Source organism: Heptranchias perlo, chromosome 18 (assembly GCF_035084215.1).
Source record: "Heptranchias perlo isolate sHepPer1 chromosome 18, sHepPer1.hap1, whole genome shotgun sequence".
NCBI classification, from domain to species: Eukaryota; Metazoa; Chordata; class Chondrichthyes; order Hexanchiformes; family Hexanchidae; genus Heptranchias; species Heptranchias perlo.
Genome location: NC_090342.1, coordinates 24,510,050 through 24,527,293, shown reverse-complemented (window position 1 = coordinate 24,527,293; position 17,244 = coordinate 24,510,050). Strand labels below are relative to the sequence as shown.

At 42.8% G+C, this 17,244-nt stretch overlaps 1 protein-coding gene across 1 annotated transcript in view; it reads left to right on the top strand.

The window, feature by feature from the left end:
- Window positions 1–15,292: 15,292 nt before the first annotated feature.
- Window positions 15,293–17,244, top strand: part of LOC137334682 (F-actin-capping protein subunit alpha-2) — a 33,908-nt gene continuing 31,956 nt past the window's right edge. The window contains exon 1 of the mRNA XM_067999545.1: window positions 15,293–15,401. Coding sequence (XP_067855646.1) covers window positions 15,363–15,401 — 39 coding nt within the window. The 5' untranslated portion in view covers window positions 15,293–15,362. The remainder of the gene's footprint in view (window positions 15,402–17,244) is intronic.

The window sequence follows — 17,244 nt, the reverse complement described above, 5'->3', positions numbered from 1 at the left end:
CCCTGATTAAACCATGCTTTTCCAAGTGACAGTTTATCCTCTCAGTATTGATTCTAATAGTTTGCCCATCACCGAGGTAAGACTGACCGACCTATAATTGTTCAGCCTTTCCCTCGTACCCTTTTTATACAATGGTATTATGTTTGCAGTCTTCCGGTACCTCCCCTGTATCTAGTGAGGATTGGAAAATGATCCTCAGAGCATCCGCTATTTCCTCCCTGGTTTCCTTCAATAGCCTAGGAAACAATCCATCCGGCCCTGGTGACTTATCAACTTTCAAGGATTCCAGTCCCTCTTGTACTTCCTCTCTCGTTATGTTTACCTTATCCAATATTTCACACCTCTCCTCTTTAACTACTACGACCGGATCATCCCTTTCCTTTGTGAATACGGAGACAATCTTTCTCTCCTCCTTTAAAATGCTCCTTAAAACCTACCTCTTTGATCAAGCTTTTGGTCACCTATCCTAATATCTCCTTATGTGGCTCGGTGTCAAATTTTGTTTAATAATGGTCCTGTGAAGCGCCTTGGGGCATTTTACTACCGTTAAAAGCACTATATAAACGCAAGTTGTTGTTTAAAAATAAACTGAACCAATACCTGTCAATAATGAGGATTTGGGTTATAAAGATATGAACAGATCTGTTAGATTCGATTGGGGTGTCAGGAAGACAGTATAGGCAGCCATGAAAGGAGCCAGGCTGAGAAGTGACGTGAATGGACTGATTGCTTTTTCTTTCCTGTCCCCTCCTCCCTGGAAAGTGCTGAACAACAATGGGGGAGGTGTCCCATAACACTGCCAGCCCTCTTTACTAAAGCAACACAGTTATTTGAAGTTCTTTGATAATTGTGCTTAAATATTAACTATTTCAAAGTACAGGATATTTAGTAAAGTAAATACTGGAATATTGCCACACAAGTTAATGAATTATAAATCCAGGCTGGAAGGACTACATTTTCTGCAAATTGAATCAACTACAGGAACATGAGCTGTAAACCACTGAAAATACCATTTGGTTGTTTCTTCAATTTCAATTTGATATCCCTGTATAACAATCATATGAAAAGTGAACCAACACAACAAACATAAGCAACTCTGCAGAGAAATGGCATGTTGTTGACAAAATCATTTTAATACACTACTATAGTCACAAGACAGTACTATACTTCTGCATACCAAAATGTTTCAGGTACTTTAGAAGAGGAACAGTGAGCAACAGTAAAAAATTGTGCTTATGTAGTGCCTTTTCACATTCTCAGGATATCCCCTCTTTTTTTTACAAACAGGAATTTCTGACTTGCAAGTCAGGAATTATTAGTAAGATGCATCTTTACTGAACTACTGGCAATCCAAAAGTTGGATGTCTGTCAATTTTTTTACATAAGTCAGTGGATTTTTCCGAATAGGTATCACATGAATTTGGGTATTTCTGTGAGAACGAAGTGTACCCTGAATAAGAGAACAAGACAGATTGCCCCATTTCCAGTCATGGCTTTTAGTTACCACCAGCGAACAATCCTTTTGCTTGTCTCTTTTCAGCATTCTGTCATGGTGCCAATGTTGTGCTGTAAATAAAGAGTAGTTGCAGGTTAGAACACATATAGTACAGGACGCAGCATAGAACTTGGTAGTTTAGTAATAAAATTAAACAGGCAATATTCACAATGATCATTTCAGCTGCTAAATTATATATCATGTATTAAATAAAAACAGAAAATGTGGGAAATACTCAGCAAGTCAGGCAGCATCTGTGGAGAAAGAAACAGAGTTAACGGGGTCAATTTTAGGATGGCTGAGCGGGTGCGTTCGTGGCAGGGGGGGTTCCTAAAATTGGAGAATCCCGGAGCGGGTCCAGAGCCCGGCTCGAACCCACCCACTTCCGGGTTCCCCATTGACGCGAATCGGTGCGCGCGCAGCCCCCGCATGTGGGGCTCCCACCGGCAATTAAAGCTGGCGGGATGACAGTTTAGATAGTTAGAGAGGTACTTGGGGTCGTTGACAGACCTCATTGGGAAGAGATTTTAGTAGGGATGTGATTTTGGACTCTTCTCAGCGTGTTTCCCATGCTGTGGGAAACACTCCCTGTTGTTGCAGACGTGTTTCAGTCAGCAGCTATTGGGAGATGCAGAGGATTCCTTGACAGTTGTGGGGAATACCTCATTCATTGCAGCAGGGCACTCCGTCACCTCAGACAAAGTTTTGCCTGCCACACCGTTGTCTCCACACTCAAAATTATTACTTCATACCCTAAACTCTGCTGTCCAAACACATTTACCTACTTTGTGGACCCCCTCACACTCACACCATCAGGATGGGGGAGTAGGGGGGGGGGTTTCATAGCTGCATTCATCACTCCATTGGAGGATGGGCAACATCACCAGCCTCGCCAGGCACGCTGTCCACCTCCGCCACGTGAAGCTACACAACACAGTGCTGCGCAAAGTAGTCGTGCAACTAAACATACACCCACTGTAGGGTGATCCAATGGGTGGCATCAAGGATGGTCATGGAGAACCTCATGAAAGGGCCTTATTGCACAAGCCAGTCAAGAATGGCCAAGACGTGGCAGTAGTGGTGACAATATAATATGTAATGTGAGTTGATCAGAAATCAAATATAAGTAAAAACCATGACAAACCCTCAAACACCCTCGTGCATCCCCTTCATGCTCACGACATGTTTGCCTTACGCTTCCTACTACACATATGTGATGCATGCCCTGTGGCTGCAGCACAGGTAGTGGCAGGTTGGGTGAGGCTGACCGTGAAAGAGATGCATGAGCGGGTGAGTATGAGACAGAGCCATAAGATTGTATGAGGATTGAGTTGAGTGGTAGTGGTGGGATGAGTACTGGGGAGGTGAGGAAGTGCAGGTAAGATGAGGATGAGGGTTCAGTGGGTGTGAGGAGTGATGTGATAGAGTAATGTTGGCAGTGCAGAAGGAGATGTGGGGTGGGGGCGGTGATGTGGCAGATGGAGTGTAGGGAAATGAGTAAGAGTACTCACTTCGGCTGACCTGGTTAGGTCTTTGAAGCGCCTCCTGCACTGTATCCAGGTGCGTGATACGTTGGTGGTGCTGGTGATCACCTCTGCGACCTCGAGCCAGGCTTTCGTGGTGGCAGAGGCAGGCCGCTTCCTCCCGTCCGCCGGGTGGAAGATCTCCCTCCTCCTCCTCCTCACCCCATCCAGTAAGACCTGGAGTGAGGCATCATTAAACCTGGGAGCAGCCTTCCCCCTGGGCTGCTCCATGCTGTAATTTTGCCTATTTTCTGCAACATCAATCAGTGGAGGACTGCCCCTTTAAATAGGGCTCCTCCAGCTGACAGCCTATGATGCAGGTGCACAGTCCGTCCGCTGCACAGCTTTCCAGCGCGAAACCCGGAAGCCAAGGTAAGTGGCTTCAATTTACTTACGATCGCGTGCCAAACCCACCGATTTCACTGGCCGCGTTACCCACGCGCCCAGTCGACCCCCCACTCCCAACCCACCCCCCTCCTAATATCGGGTCAAACGTTTCAGGTCAATGACCTTTTGTCAGCATTTTCTATTTTTATTTCCGATTTCCAGCACCCGCAGTATTTTGCTTTTGATTTATCACATATTTTAAGTCTACATCAATGCTGGATCACCAGTGGTCGGTTACTTTAAACTTTTTTGTAAAGGTGCAATGCATGAAATGGAAACTGCTCTACACACAACAGCCACTAGATGGAGTCCATGTCACCATATCTGAATATTTTTCAAACTAACATTTTTGAAACAGTTTGATTTTGTATATGGAAAATAAAGAACGTAACCTAAGCATTTGCAGTTGATGAACCTATGATTATGCACTGACAGATGGTATAGTTCCGTAAAGCATTGCTCACCCATAGATATCATCTATTTATACACAATTTATTAAGAAGCAGGACTGAAATAATGTAGCCCTTCACTGCCATGCTCCAGTGCAACACAAGCATTTTCTGACACAAAGAATAATAAAATTGGATGGAAAGTGAAATTTATACAGATTTTTTGTTAACAGGGGTAAAGACTATACCATTCCATCATTACAGAATGTACTTTCTCACTTTCCAATATATCACATGACAGGTAACCTAATTAAGTCAATTTCCTTTCCAGGGCTCTGATATAGAGAAATTGCTGACCCCTTCTCTTATTGAAAACAATAGTGAATTCAATAATGTCCCCAAAGGTCACCAATCTATTGGTGTCCACTGATTGAGAGTGTAATGATCCAGCATGTTATAAACACGCAGTGATTTACTACAAAATTACATAGGAGTCTTTCCAGCTGATATATCATTTCAGCAACAGCCTGGTAATTACACAATTAGTTCAATCACACAATCGAAATTAGAGGGAAAGGGCGCAATGGCACGGCACACTGGAGTTCCAATGTGCTGTGCTATGGAGAAGTAGAGTGAGGGCTTTTGCCTGCAATTCCCCATATATTGATATTTTTGTCCTCCCATTGCCAGTTACAAACTTGTTTTTACTGGAAAAAAGATTGAGATGACATGATCCAAGTGCTTAAAATGCTACTGTGCTTTCTCTTCAAATGTATGGAATATAAGCTAGGTTATATTAATTTGGATTGTGAGTGCAGGGCTTTGTGACATTAGTATTAAATTATCATGCCCTAAGCATGATGTGAAATTGGAAGGATTTCCATTCCTGCAGAGTTAAGGTTGATGGAACGTGCTCACAGATAAAGTAGCGAATAATGGCTCAATTAATACCTGCATGAATATCTGGTTAGAAATACAACTGAGGTTTATAAAGTGTGACAAAAATAAAGGATTTTTGTTTATTATGTATTATGGTATTGGCTTCTGTCTTTCTGTCACAGTATCCATGGAGCTAATAAACAAATTCAAACACAGGAGATGGTCCAGCCTGTTTTGATATATTAGTCCCAAGATATAGATGTTGTATCTGAATATGTGTCTGAAAGTGGGTCCTAGCCATTAAATTCAAATACAGCCATCCTTTGGGTTTTATTTGTATATATATTTGATTGGCAGATCTTTTTGAGTTTAAGAGCCATGTATTTAATTTTTTTTTGTCCTGGTCATTTTGAAAAGTATTTCTCAACCTGTCTTCTTTGAATTGAGTCATCCATCTGAAACCAACAGGGAGATATAAATAGGCCAGTGATAGTCAGCAACAAACTGCCGCATAAAGGTTAATATTCAGCAACCATGCGGGTCATTTTCAACTTCAGCGGGGTGGAAAACTGGAGGAAATGGATCTGCCGCCCATTATACACCCCACCTGATTTGCTTTTCTATTGACTTCAGCAGAAAATGGAGCACAAAATAATGTTAAGTAACTGCTGTAAATTTACAGTGTGTCATTGTTTCTGTTCACTTATCCACTTACTGGTTAAAAATCTGTTTGGCAGATTACAGCCTAAATACTGTCTATTGAATTATTTAGTCTACTGCATTCTGAAATTGAGGAAGATCATTGAGGACATCTGATATAAGGGTAGGTACAGAGAGAATTCATGAACTGCTGGTGGAGCATAATGACACTTGAGCTATTAGAAATATGGAAGTGTATGCTGGTAAGGAGCATTGGTTTTAAATATACAGTATCATGTTGAATGAAATGTATCCTGGAGTTTTACTTGCTTTGCAGAACATGGAGAAGCTTTGCAGAACCTGTTCTTATATTAAATGGGTTAGATTGAATCCATTATGTACACGATCTGTAAAAGCAACTGATTTTGTCTCACCAATTGTCTCCTTTCCTGAAAATAGAGACTCCTCGGCGGGTGCAGTTTCACAATTGGTGGCCACTGATCACTGAGTGCCCTCTGGTACCTTGCCCAAATGACTATTTTCATGTGTGAACTGCAATGATCATATGTTTTTTAAGATGTTGGAGGATGTTTCTAAGCATAGGCCAGACACTTTTTCTCCCACCCCAAAAAAGAGAGAGTGAGAAAATCAGATTGCCTGTCATCCCAGGTCGTTTATCTGAACTACCTAGCATTCAGTTATAGAAGGGTTTTGACAGCAGCTTTTAACTCATCCTCTCAGAGGAGAAGGCGCATGGCACATGAAGACCGCACAGGAGGAAAAAGCATAAAAAATAATTTACTAAAAAAAATCTATTTTTTGAACAGATTTTCATTATATTGCTGTCTTCGTGTGATAAAAATTGATTATGATATTTAAGTGTGTGACACCAGGAAAAGGGTGAATCAATTAAGGTCTTTTTAGCCCCCTTTGATGGAGTTGTTCTGACAAAGCCATGAGCCCCATATTTTGTGAGTTGGACAAAAATGTAGCTGTGCCGGCTCATGGCACAGACAAACCAGCACTGGAAGCGCAGTGTGTGGGCCACACGGAATTTTGTGATGGGAGTCCCTTTTCCCAGAGAGCCAGCCTGCAGTACACTTGAGTTGGACAGTGCACAATTCGGGTAAGGCAGAAATTCATGAAAAGCTGCAGCTCTCCATAAAAGGTGAAGTTGTGGCGGTGACAAAAAATGCACTCATTGTTCATAGTGACACGGTGGGAAAATGTGAGCAAAACTGCTCTCTTTGATCTGCAGAGATGGAAGTCCTGCTGCAGGAGGTGTACCAAAAGAGGTGTGGCCCTGCTTGGAGCTGAAGGCTCCTCCATTGGAGCATAGGTGCCAGCTGCATAGAGAGAGGCCGCCAACCAGGTCAATGCAGTCATCCAGGTTCCCCAGCTGCAAATAAGAAAGTAAGAACTTGCATTTATTATAGCGCCTTTTCTGTCCACAGGACATCCCAAGGTGCTTGATAGCCAAATAATTTCTTTTGACATGTAGTCATTGTAGATTAGTAGGCAAACGAGACAGCTACATTGCACATAGGCTAAGGATGCTACTATTCATTAGGTTTGGGTCTAAGCACATGATATTTGATCAGTTTGTAATATTGGGAGCTCTGCTGTTAATTTTAGTATCTAAATTATGTTCTCCTGTAGGAACAAACTGTATCTGCCTTCCCTCCCCACACCCACAGGGGCAGGTGAGTACCCATTTAAAATCATGTTGCTCAGATCTATTCTCAAGATCCTTCTATTTTCTGACCTCTTTAAACCTTACTTTGTTTAATGATTTCTGCTCTGGCATTTTAATTCTTTAGATCATCCCTGCTACTTTGTCCTGAAAGCTTTCAGTTTGACCAGCTGATGTTTATAGTCTTCAGATAATTATACTGGGGGCACGTATCATTTCTTGGCTAGCTTATGAATATCCTCCTTGGAGGGGCTGGCTAGCGGGGTCTCTTTAGTGCCAAGATGACTCACTTGGTAATCAAAGACCAGAACCAAGGCAACCCTTTATGACAGATTTGGTAATCTGAATTGTGATTCAAGCAAGTCTGCTGTACTCTGGGTGCTGTTGTTTCACCAACCAACCTCGCTTGTTGATAGGTCTCGGAGGGGTGGATCTGTCACTGAAAGCTGGAATTCTTTCCACTCAGCTACAGATAATCCTGCAACCCAAGGCCCTAAAGTTAGTGGGAGTAATTTTGATTTTGGTTGATAGTGTTGATCGATACAGCCGCCTGTTATACATCTTTAGCAATTTTCATTTCTATTGAAGTCACCCAAAGTCAAGATTAACCCCAGGGTGTTCCTGACTGGACAAGCAGTGCTTATTGCTCCGAGCTGATAGACAACGCAGATTTAGCTTGTTAAACTCCAGCAGCATCCTTGCACCCATTTGGGTGCCCGATGGCTTAGCTTTTGCCAACCTATATCAAAGCTCTCTGAACTTAGGTAAGTGGGAATGTGGAGAAACAAAAACTCTTAAGTGTGTGTGTTTCTCAGCAGCTTGGTTTGGAGACTCTAATGAATGGTGATGGGTTTGCAAACATGTGACCAAAAATATAATTTCTTGGTGCAAAATGGCATGGTTTGAATTAATTTCTAGATGGCAAAGTCATCAGTGACATTGGGGAAAACCTGTGCAAAAATACTACCCCAATGCCTCACTGGGTAAATGTACTTTGTGGTGTAGTCCTGTACCATTTATAGCACAAGGGTCTCAGATATTATTTTTGGCCTGCATTAAGTCAGCTGAGTGCCAGAATTGCTCTCAGCACCCCTTGGGCATAAACTTTTACAGGGAAAATCAACAGGGTCCCCATTCCGGATCACTATCTGGTGAATCCTGGTGTAAAATGTTCATGTTTGGACATTACTGAGGACAGAATCAGGCTCAGCTGTGATGCCCTCTGTGGTTGAATAGCTGGATCTGGGTTTACGTGAAGAATGACCCATTTTGACAAGGTGTTAGAGAATTGTTGGTACCCATACCCCAGCCTGAGTTATTGCCTTTAGGGGAGGAAAGGAGAAAATGGGGGCACAGAATAATGTTACCAAGGATCAAAGCACTAATGAAATGTGGCCATTATAAATCAGCGTCATTTGTTATAGTTTTAATTTAAGAAATGTATTGCAAAAGTTTATACTGCAGCAAATAACAGTTAGTGTGGCCTGCAGTGAAAATCTACTGCAGTTGCCAACACAGCAGCACAGCAGCTGACTTTTTTCGAGTAGACGGTTCCAAGAACTGACTCTGCTTGCAAACTCCTCACTGAGCAATAAAAAAAAGCTAAGCTCAGATATTTGATATTGGGTGGTTACCTCGGGATTATGTTGCTTTACTAAGATGGTGATAAAATTCAACATCGCATGAAACAATTGCAAGCTGCCGCATGCATTTCAGCAGCATTTTTATTGCAGATTCCCAATATGATGTTGTTCTACATTATATAGTAAAACTTCAAAACAAAGTCAGTTTATCATTGAGATGTAGGAGTCACCATCCTATAGAAAGAATGTCCAAATTCATGTTTATCAGTCATGTAGCAGGGTGAACAGAGATAATAATCATAGCACTGTGCACATATGCTGTTTTCAAGGCAGGAATTACACACTACATGCGCATGACAGACAGCTACATCAAAGGCAAATATGTTAACATCCAAATAAACGTAAGTACTTTGCTCCTGAGGAATACATGACACAAAACCTATATTAAACAGTCACTTGTTGTAGAGACTCAACAAGTTGTTTAATACACATAAAAAGCTATGTAATATCTATTATTTAAGTATTATGATTTCTGGCTGTCTTTAATTCATTTTTAAAAAAATCTCCCATCTCCTTAGATTCTCCATGTGCTCCAGACCATTCCCACACTGAGAATGTGGTACATTTTCAGGCCTTTGCTGATGCCAAACAGCGGTCAATAGAATGTACACAAGACAGGCATTGTTGCTTTGCTCTCCCTGGGTTGTGCCTATCTTCTACTTGCCATTTCCCTGTCAGGAACTCTCTGCATAGGTAATTATGGGCAAAATTCATAAATTATTAATTCTTTACACAGCATGTCAGCATATTAGTCGCCCGCACATCTTTTCATCCTATTGCCTAAGAAGAAATTCTGACTGCACTAAGGTTGGTTCTTCAGTTTTTTTTGGAGGGTGAGTCAGCCTCATAACAGGCATACCTTTCTGTCAAAGCAGCTCATAGGAGGACCCAGATTGGTGATGAGTAAACCTGTTATGTGATAGTGAACTTTGGCACACGGATACAGGCAGGAGTGCATGATGTATCCAACTGCATACCTTTTTTGCAGGGTACCAGCAGGATTGACGAATCACAGATTCTGAAATGGAGGGAAAAAGCCAGCTCAAAGAAGAGCACAAGCACGACTGTGCATTCTAATGCTACTGTGCGGTGGTCTAAGCCCTCAGCTGATGCCCAGTGATGTCATTACATATAGTCTCACTCATGCAAGTGCACTTTTTTGAGTAGGGTTTTCCCTCAATTTCAGTATCAGTGATGCGCCAGTCATGCCAATAGGAACTTGATTTAGGTTTAGAGTTCACAGTTTACAGTTAGAATTTACAGATAAATTCAGTGCTCCCCCATTGAGCCATGCTCAAAGGGACAGCAACACTAGTCCTAATTCTCCACTCATTGCGGGGGAGTGTGGGATCACTGAATGTACCGCTTAGGGTTAGAGTTTAGATGTAGGATTAGATTAAGATTTTGGGTGAGATTCAAGATTCTGATGGATTCAGAGTTAGAAATACTAGAAATATTTGGATCAGTCAGCATCTATAAAGAGAAAGAGAAGCTATGGTTTTGCGTGTGTACCCTTCATCAAAACTGAAACCTAAAGTTTGAGTAAGTACTTAAATAATGTTGGAAAATTAAAGAGAAAAAAGGTAGCAGGGAGAAACAACAAATAAACAAATCTTTTTACAGTTAAATGTTGAATGGATGTATATAGAGAGCTTGGATTAATACAGCTGAGATTGTGATTTTGATTTTCAGTAAACCCAATTGCACTCTTGGATGCAGGTCAAATCCTGACTACTTATGATATTATGGCTGGGACTCGCTGCTTCCCGTGGTCAAATATTCGGCCAACTCTCATTATATAGGCTCACACATGAAGAATGACTTCTTGGTAAGGTACTAGAGGAGCAAAGGAGAACATTGGAGGGGACAAAAAGATGCAGACTGCAGTTGATGCACCACAAAGCAACAGCACGATGTCATAGAGAAAGTGGTATCTTCTCCAAGAAGCAGAAATATATTGTGGTGGTGGCTGTGATCCCAGATACTGTTTAATTGGTTGTCTTAGGTTTGCTATTCATTGGTGACAATATGATTGCTAGGGGGATATTTATTTTGCATAGTATTATCTCTGGAATGCAAGTGAAGATAATTGTTAGAGTTTAAACAGTGAGCAGATTGTAATATACCCACAGATGGTCAAATGAAAATAATATCTCATGGTTGTTATCTAATGAGCTGAACAATGCAACCAATGACATAATGACATTTAGTGTTCTTGTTTCATTTTCTTATATTTAATTGAGATATGCAGGAAATATGCAGGAGGTTGTTATATAATCTAAAAACCATTAAGTAAAAAAAAATGCTAAATGAACTTATGAGATGTAAAATAAATTTCATCAGGTCTCTGGCTGTTGAGATTAAGGCCTAGAAATTTGATGGCACTGCAACCCTTTATCAGGCGCTAAACAGGCACCTAAACCTCCAATATGGCAGGCAGGAAGCACGAGCTCATTATGAGCCGGAAGAGCGCTGCCTGCCATATTGTTATAGGCAAAAAAATTGGCGTCCATAGTCTATACAATTACGGGGCCTAACGCCTGTTTGAGGCCCCTGTGCAAAATTGGGTTGCCCTGAACGCAGCTGGCACTGGGCTGGCTGCGTTCAGGAAAACCAGGTCTACATGTGGCCTAACCAATGGTTCTTATAGGAATTGCTGCAGGCAGCCACCAAAATACTTACCTGAAAGTGGAGCTGGGAGGTGCAGGAGTTCTTCTCCCGCTCCACTGCAGTCCCGTAGACCATTGCCGGCTCCTCTCCCGATCACCTTCCCTTCCCCTTTAATGCCCTCACATGATGTTGTTTTCTGCCATAAATTTCCCACCATAACAATAACAAAGTTAAATGATTTTTTTAACATTTGGATATACAATTTTGTCCTGCCTCCTCCTCTCCTGAAGGCATTGGCTCCTACTTGAGTATGGTTTCTCAGACACAGGGCACCGTCCATTCCCTTGTACATGTGGCCATTCTTCATGTGTGAGTTTTGACAGTGTCAGACGGTTATTCAGCAACAAAAGTGTTACAGCCTGATCCAATCCTGTTCTCACCTGATGTCCACACATGCGCACTTCCAGGAGGCATTAATGGACAGCAACCATGTGAGAAACCTGGTCAGTTTTCTCCTCCCTAATCCAGAAACTCTTAGGCCATTTGTTTGCGTTCCAACCATCATTGTGGCTAAGATTAGCTAACTCACAGATAAGTGATCAAACGTGGGACCTTCTTGGTCTGTATGGCTTAGCTGCTCAATGCCTTAACCAGCTCAACCATTGGGAGACACAAACACTCATACACATATGGTAGTCTACTGGGGTCCAGGAGGTCTTGGCTATTATAGTTTTATAGTTAGCCCCAAAGGTTATAAAATATCTTTTAGCTGAGTGACTGAATACTACTTCAAAAATCACCTTTCCATTTAAAAACAGCAAAATGCAATTTGAAAGGAATGCTGGCATTTACAATGTCTGCATTGCACTCTGAAATGTGAAACTGTTTGTGAATAGAAACTTTTAAAGCACTATTCGAGAATGCTGAGTGTTCAGATTTCAAATTCAGCTTTGAAAGACTTTAAATTTGAGTTCTGTGAAGTCACACAATGGCACACGATCAAAATGGTACAACTCTTCACCATCTTACTTAAAACAGGACAGGTGAAAATGCTCTGTAAGCTAATAGAGCAGTTACACCAACTTGAAAGAACATGAGTAGGAACTGTTCTCATTCTGTGTACTGCAAAAAACAGCAAACATGATTTTTTTTGGTAACTACTGTACTGTAATTTGTTGGTAATTTAAAGTCAAAGCCACTTGTTTGAATGGAAAAATAGTTGGAATTGTGAAATGCAAACCCCAAATTCCATGTAAGCATTTCTAAGTTATGGTTGGATGCTAATGATAGACCAGAAACCCAACTAAAGGATTGATTGGATTCAGGAAGGGTAGGGAAGGACAGAAACAACAACAACAGCAACAACTTGCATTTATTTAGTGTCTTTAATGTTGTAAAACGTCCCAAGGCGCTTCACAGGAGCGTTATCAAACAAAATTTGACACCGAGTCACATAAGGAGCTATTAGGCAGGTGAGATAGGTTTTAAGGAGCATCTTAAAGGAGGAGAGAGAGGTAGTGAGGCGGAGAGGTTTAGGAAAGGAATTGTGGAGCTTAGGGCTTAGGCAGCTAAAGGCATGGCCGCCAATGGTAGAGCGATTAAAATCGAGAATACGCAAGAGGCCAGAATTGGAGGAGCAGAGAGATCTTGGAGGGTTGTAGGGCTGTAGGAGATTACAGAAATAGGGAGGGGCAAGACCATGGAGGGATTTGAAAACAAGAATGAGGATTTTAAAATCAAGGTATTCCCGGACCGGGAATCAATTTAGGTCAGTGAGCACAGGGGTGATGGGTGATCGGGACTTGTTGCGAATTAGGATACGGGCAGCAGTATTTTGGATCAGCTCAAGTTTACGGAGAGTGCAAGGTGGGAAGCCAGCTTGGAGAGCATTGTAATAGTCAAGTCTAGAGGTAACAAAGGTATGGATGAGGGTTTCAGTAGCAGATGAGCTGAGGCACAGGCGGAGACAGGCAATGTTACGGAGGTGGAAGTAGGATGGTGATGGAGTGGATATGGGATCGGAAACTCATCTCAGGGTCAAATAGGACACCAAGGTTGTGAACAGTCTGGTTCAGCCTCAGACAGTGGCCAAGGAGAGGAATGGAGTTGGTGATTAGGGAATGGAGTTTGTGGCGGGGACTGAAGACAATATTTAGTTGGAGGAAATTTCTGCTCATCCAGGATTGGATGTCGGACAAGCAGCATTACAAATCAGAGGCAGTGGAGGGGTCGAGAGAGGTGATGGTGAGGTAGAGCAGGGTATCGTCAGCATGCATTTGGAACTGTTGTGTTTTTGAATGATGTCACTGAGGGGTAGCATGTAGATGGGGAACCAGTGGATGTAGTATATTAGGATTTTCAAAAGGCATTCGATAAGCTGCCACGTAAAAGGATGTTACACAAGAAAAGGGCTCATGTGATTGGGGGTAATATATTAGCATGTATAGAAGATTGGTTAACGGACAGAAAACAGAGAGTAGGAATAAACGGGTCATTTGCAGGTTGGCAGGCTCTAATTATTCAGGTGCCACAAGGATCGGTGCTTGGGCCTCAGCTATTTACAAATCTATATTAACGACTTAGATGAAGGGACTGAGTGTAATCTATCCAAGTTTGATGACGATACAAAGCTAGGTGGGAAAGTAAGCTGTGAGGAGGATGCAAAAAGTCTGCAAAGGGATATTGACAGGTTAAGTGAGTGGACAAGAAGGTGGCAGATGGAGTATAATGTGGAGAAATGTGAGGTTATTCACTTTGATAGGAAAAATAGAAAAACAAAATATTTTAAATGTTGAGAATCTATTAAATGTTGGTGTTCAGAGGGACTTAAGTCTCCTTGTACACGAAACACAGAAAGTTAACATGCAGGTACAGCAAGCAATTAGGAAGGCAAATGGTATGTTAGCCTTTATTGCAAGGGGGTTGGAGTATAAGAGTAAGGAAGTCTTGCTGCAATTGTACAGGGCTTTGGTGAGACCACACCTGCAGTATTGTGCACAGTTTTGGTCTCCTTATCTAAGGAAGGATATACTTGCTTTAGAGGCGGTGCATTGAGGATTCACTAGGTTGATTCCTGGGATGAGAGAGTTGTCCTAAGAAGAAAGATTGAATAGATTGGGCCTATACTCTCTGGAGTTTAAAAGAATGAGAGGTGATCTCATTGAAACATATAAGATTCTAAAAGGGCTTGATAGGGTAGATGCTGAGAGGATGTTTCACCTGGCTGGAGAGTCTAGAACTAGGGGGTATAGACTCAGGATAAGGGGTTGGACATTTAGGACAGAGAAGAGGAGGAATTTTTTCACTCTGAGTGTCGTGAATATTTGGAATTCTCTACCCCATGGAGTTGTGGATGCTCACTTGTTGAGTATATTCAAGACTGAAATCGATAGATTTTTGGACTCTAAGGGAATCAAGGGATACGGGGATCAGGCGGGAAAGTGGAGTTGAGGTCGAAAATCAGCCATGATCTTATTGAATGGCAGAGTAGCCTCGGGTGGCCTTACGGCCTACCCCTGCTCCTATTTCTTATGCAGGAACAGGAAGAGAAGCCATTGCAGGTAATTCTCCGGCTACGACTAGTTGGATAGCAATGGAACCAGGCAAGGGCAATCCCACCCAGCTCGACGACGGAGAGGCGTTGGAGGAAGATGGTGCGGTCAACCGTGTCATAGGCTACAGACAGGTCGAGGAGGGATAGTTTACCACAGTCACAGAGGATGTCATTTGTGACTTTGATAAGGACCGTTTCAGTGCTGTGGCAGGGACGGAAACCTGATTGGGAGAGATACACACAAGTGGGAAGAAACGAAGAGGTGTGGCTATATTTGTTAATGAGAACCCAACTGCGATTTTGTTTCCTAAATCCCATATAATAAAAAAAAGTTAGATATATACCCTCAGGCGATGCTTTAAACCCTTTCAGAGGGCGCCCTTGCTCTTCGCCCCATTCCCCAGATTTGCTGGGCGACGGGTGCGCGCCTGCGACTGCGCGCGCTCGCCCCCGCCCCGCGCGAAGGAGGCGCGCGATGGAGCGTTACCCAGAATGCCGCGGGTGTGCCTGGGGCCGCGCGACGCATTCAGTTATTTACAGCCCGGGCCAAGATGGCGGATCATGAGGAGCAGGTATCGGAGGAGGAGAAGGTAAGAGCGGCAGGATGTGTCTGTGTGGGCTCCCGGGCTGAACCCGTCTCATTCCTGGTCACCAGCCGGTAAACCGTGGGAGGAAGGCCGGGCGGCGGCGGCGGCGGGTGTGAGCTCGGCTCGGCTTGGCTTGGCTGTGCCCTGCCCGGGTGGTTTTGGGCCAGACCCACTTTATTTTTAGCTCCGTGCGGCCGGACGCAGTCCTTGTACGGTCGTCGTATCGCGGACGCGTGGGCAGCCAAAAAAAAACGAAATGCAGAGCCTGTCTGGACTGAGGTAGGGCCTGGGGCCAAGGCTTGGGCTGGCGGGGCGGGGTGGGGTCCTTGATCTCTCTCTCTCTCTCTTTCCCCCCTCCCCGGTCCCCTTCTGCTGTGAGACTGAGCCAACCAGCTCCGAGGCTGCTTCATTCAGGTATCCTGGCTGGAGAGCTTGGTGAAGGGGAAAGGTCCTGCCGGTCCGTTTGGGGCCAGTGCCCGGCAGTCGGGGCGTGGCGTGGAGCAGCACCCACTGGTAGTCGGTGTCCGCCTGCTTTCACCCGACCGCTGTTGCCTTTCCCGATGCTGCAGTACTAGTTTGTAATCTTTGTACAAATTGTGAATCCGAAACCGTCCCCGAGTCTATGGGTGAAGGAGCCTGAAGCAGCTGCTTTAGGGTGGCACAGTCAGCAAGTACTGAAGAGAGACTGCATTTCAGTTTCTTTCTTTTATCGTATTTTTAATACATTTCCTACTGTTATTGTTTAAAATTACAAAGTTATGATATACTAAACTCACTGGGTATGATATTTATTGTTCCTAGTTACCAGAAGTAACGGCTTTGCTAAAAGCTCTCCTCCCCTCCCCCCAAACAAACACCCTACAATCAGAATCATGTTAACTTCTGAAGGAGTGCTTTGCCATCAGTCTGCAAAAATAGAACTGCAGCCCTTCAACTGCCATATATCTCAAGTTTTACTTCTGATGAGACATTCACTGAGCTTCATCCTCACTGTTTATGATGTCATTGGGTACTTAAGTAATAATTTTGCAACTTGATGCCAGTCATAAATTGTTTAAGACCTGTAATAATGAATATCAAGGTAATTCATTTCAGTTCTCCTAGTAACACTTTGTTCTTGCCACTTAGTCTTCATCATAGCCCTGTACACTCTTGTTCCTGTCACATGATGTAAATAGAATGGTGAATTTTGCACAAGGGAACAAAGCTGTAGGCCTGTGATCTTTGTTAAAAGTAGTTTGAGTGTACTAAAGGTATTTTCTTCCACATATGGTTTAATAAGTTATCTCCTGCTGTAACGCATATACACAGTTTCTGTGACATCTATGTTCAAAGCAGTACAGTAGCAAATCTAATTGACTGTTTTCCTTAATTGTTTGGGAAAGAACGAGAGAGCTTAACATTATAATAGTCTTGATGTGGAGATGCCGGTGATGGACTGGGGTTGACAATTGTAAACAATTTTACAACACCAAGTTATAGTCCAGCAATTTTATTTTAAATTCACAAGCTTTCGGAGGCTACCTCCTTCCTCAGGTGAACGATGTGGAAAAAACATCGTTCACCTGAGGAAGGAGGTAGCCTCCGAAAGCTTGTGAATTTAAAATAAAATTGCTGGACTATAACTTGGTGTTGTAAAATTGTTTACAATTATAATAGTCTGAGAAGGGTGAAAGCATTTTGTGGTTAACTGGTTAGCAAAGAGCTTTCCATATCAAAAAAGGCTGAGACTTGTTTCAGCTTTAAATTTCTTGGTGCTGTATTAGATTGCTGTAACATGTGAGGCAGTACAGTTTTGTAATTTCATTTAAGTTTTTGTTCACTGCACCTGTAAATTTGTGACCAG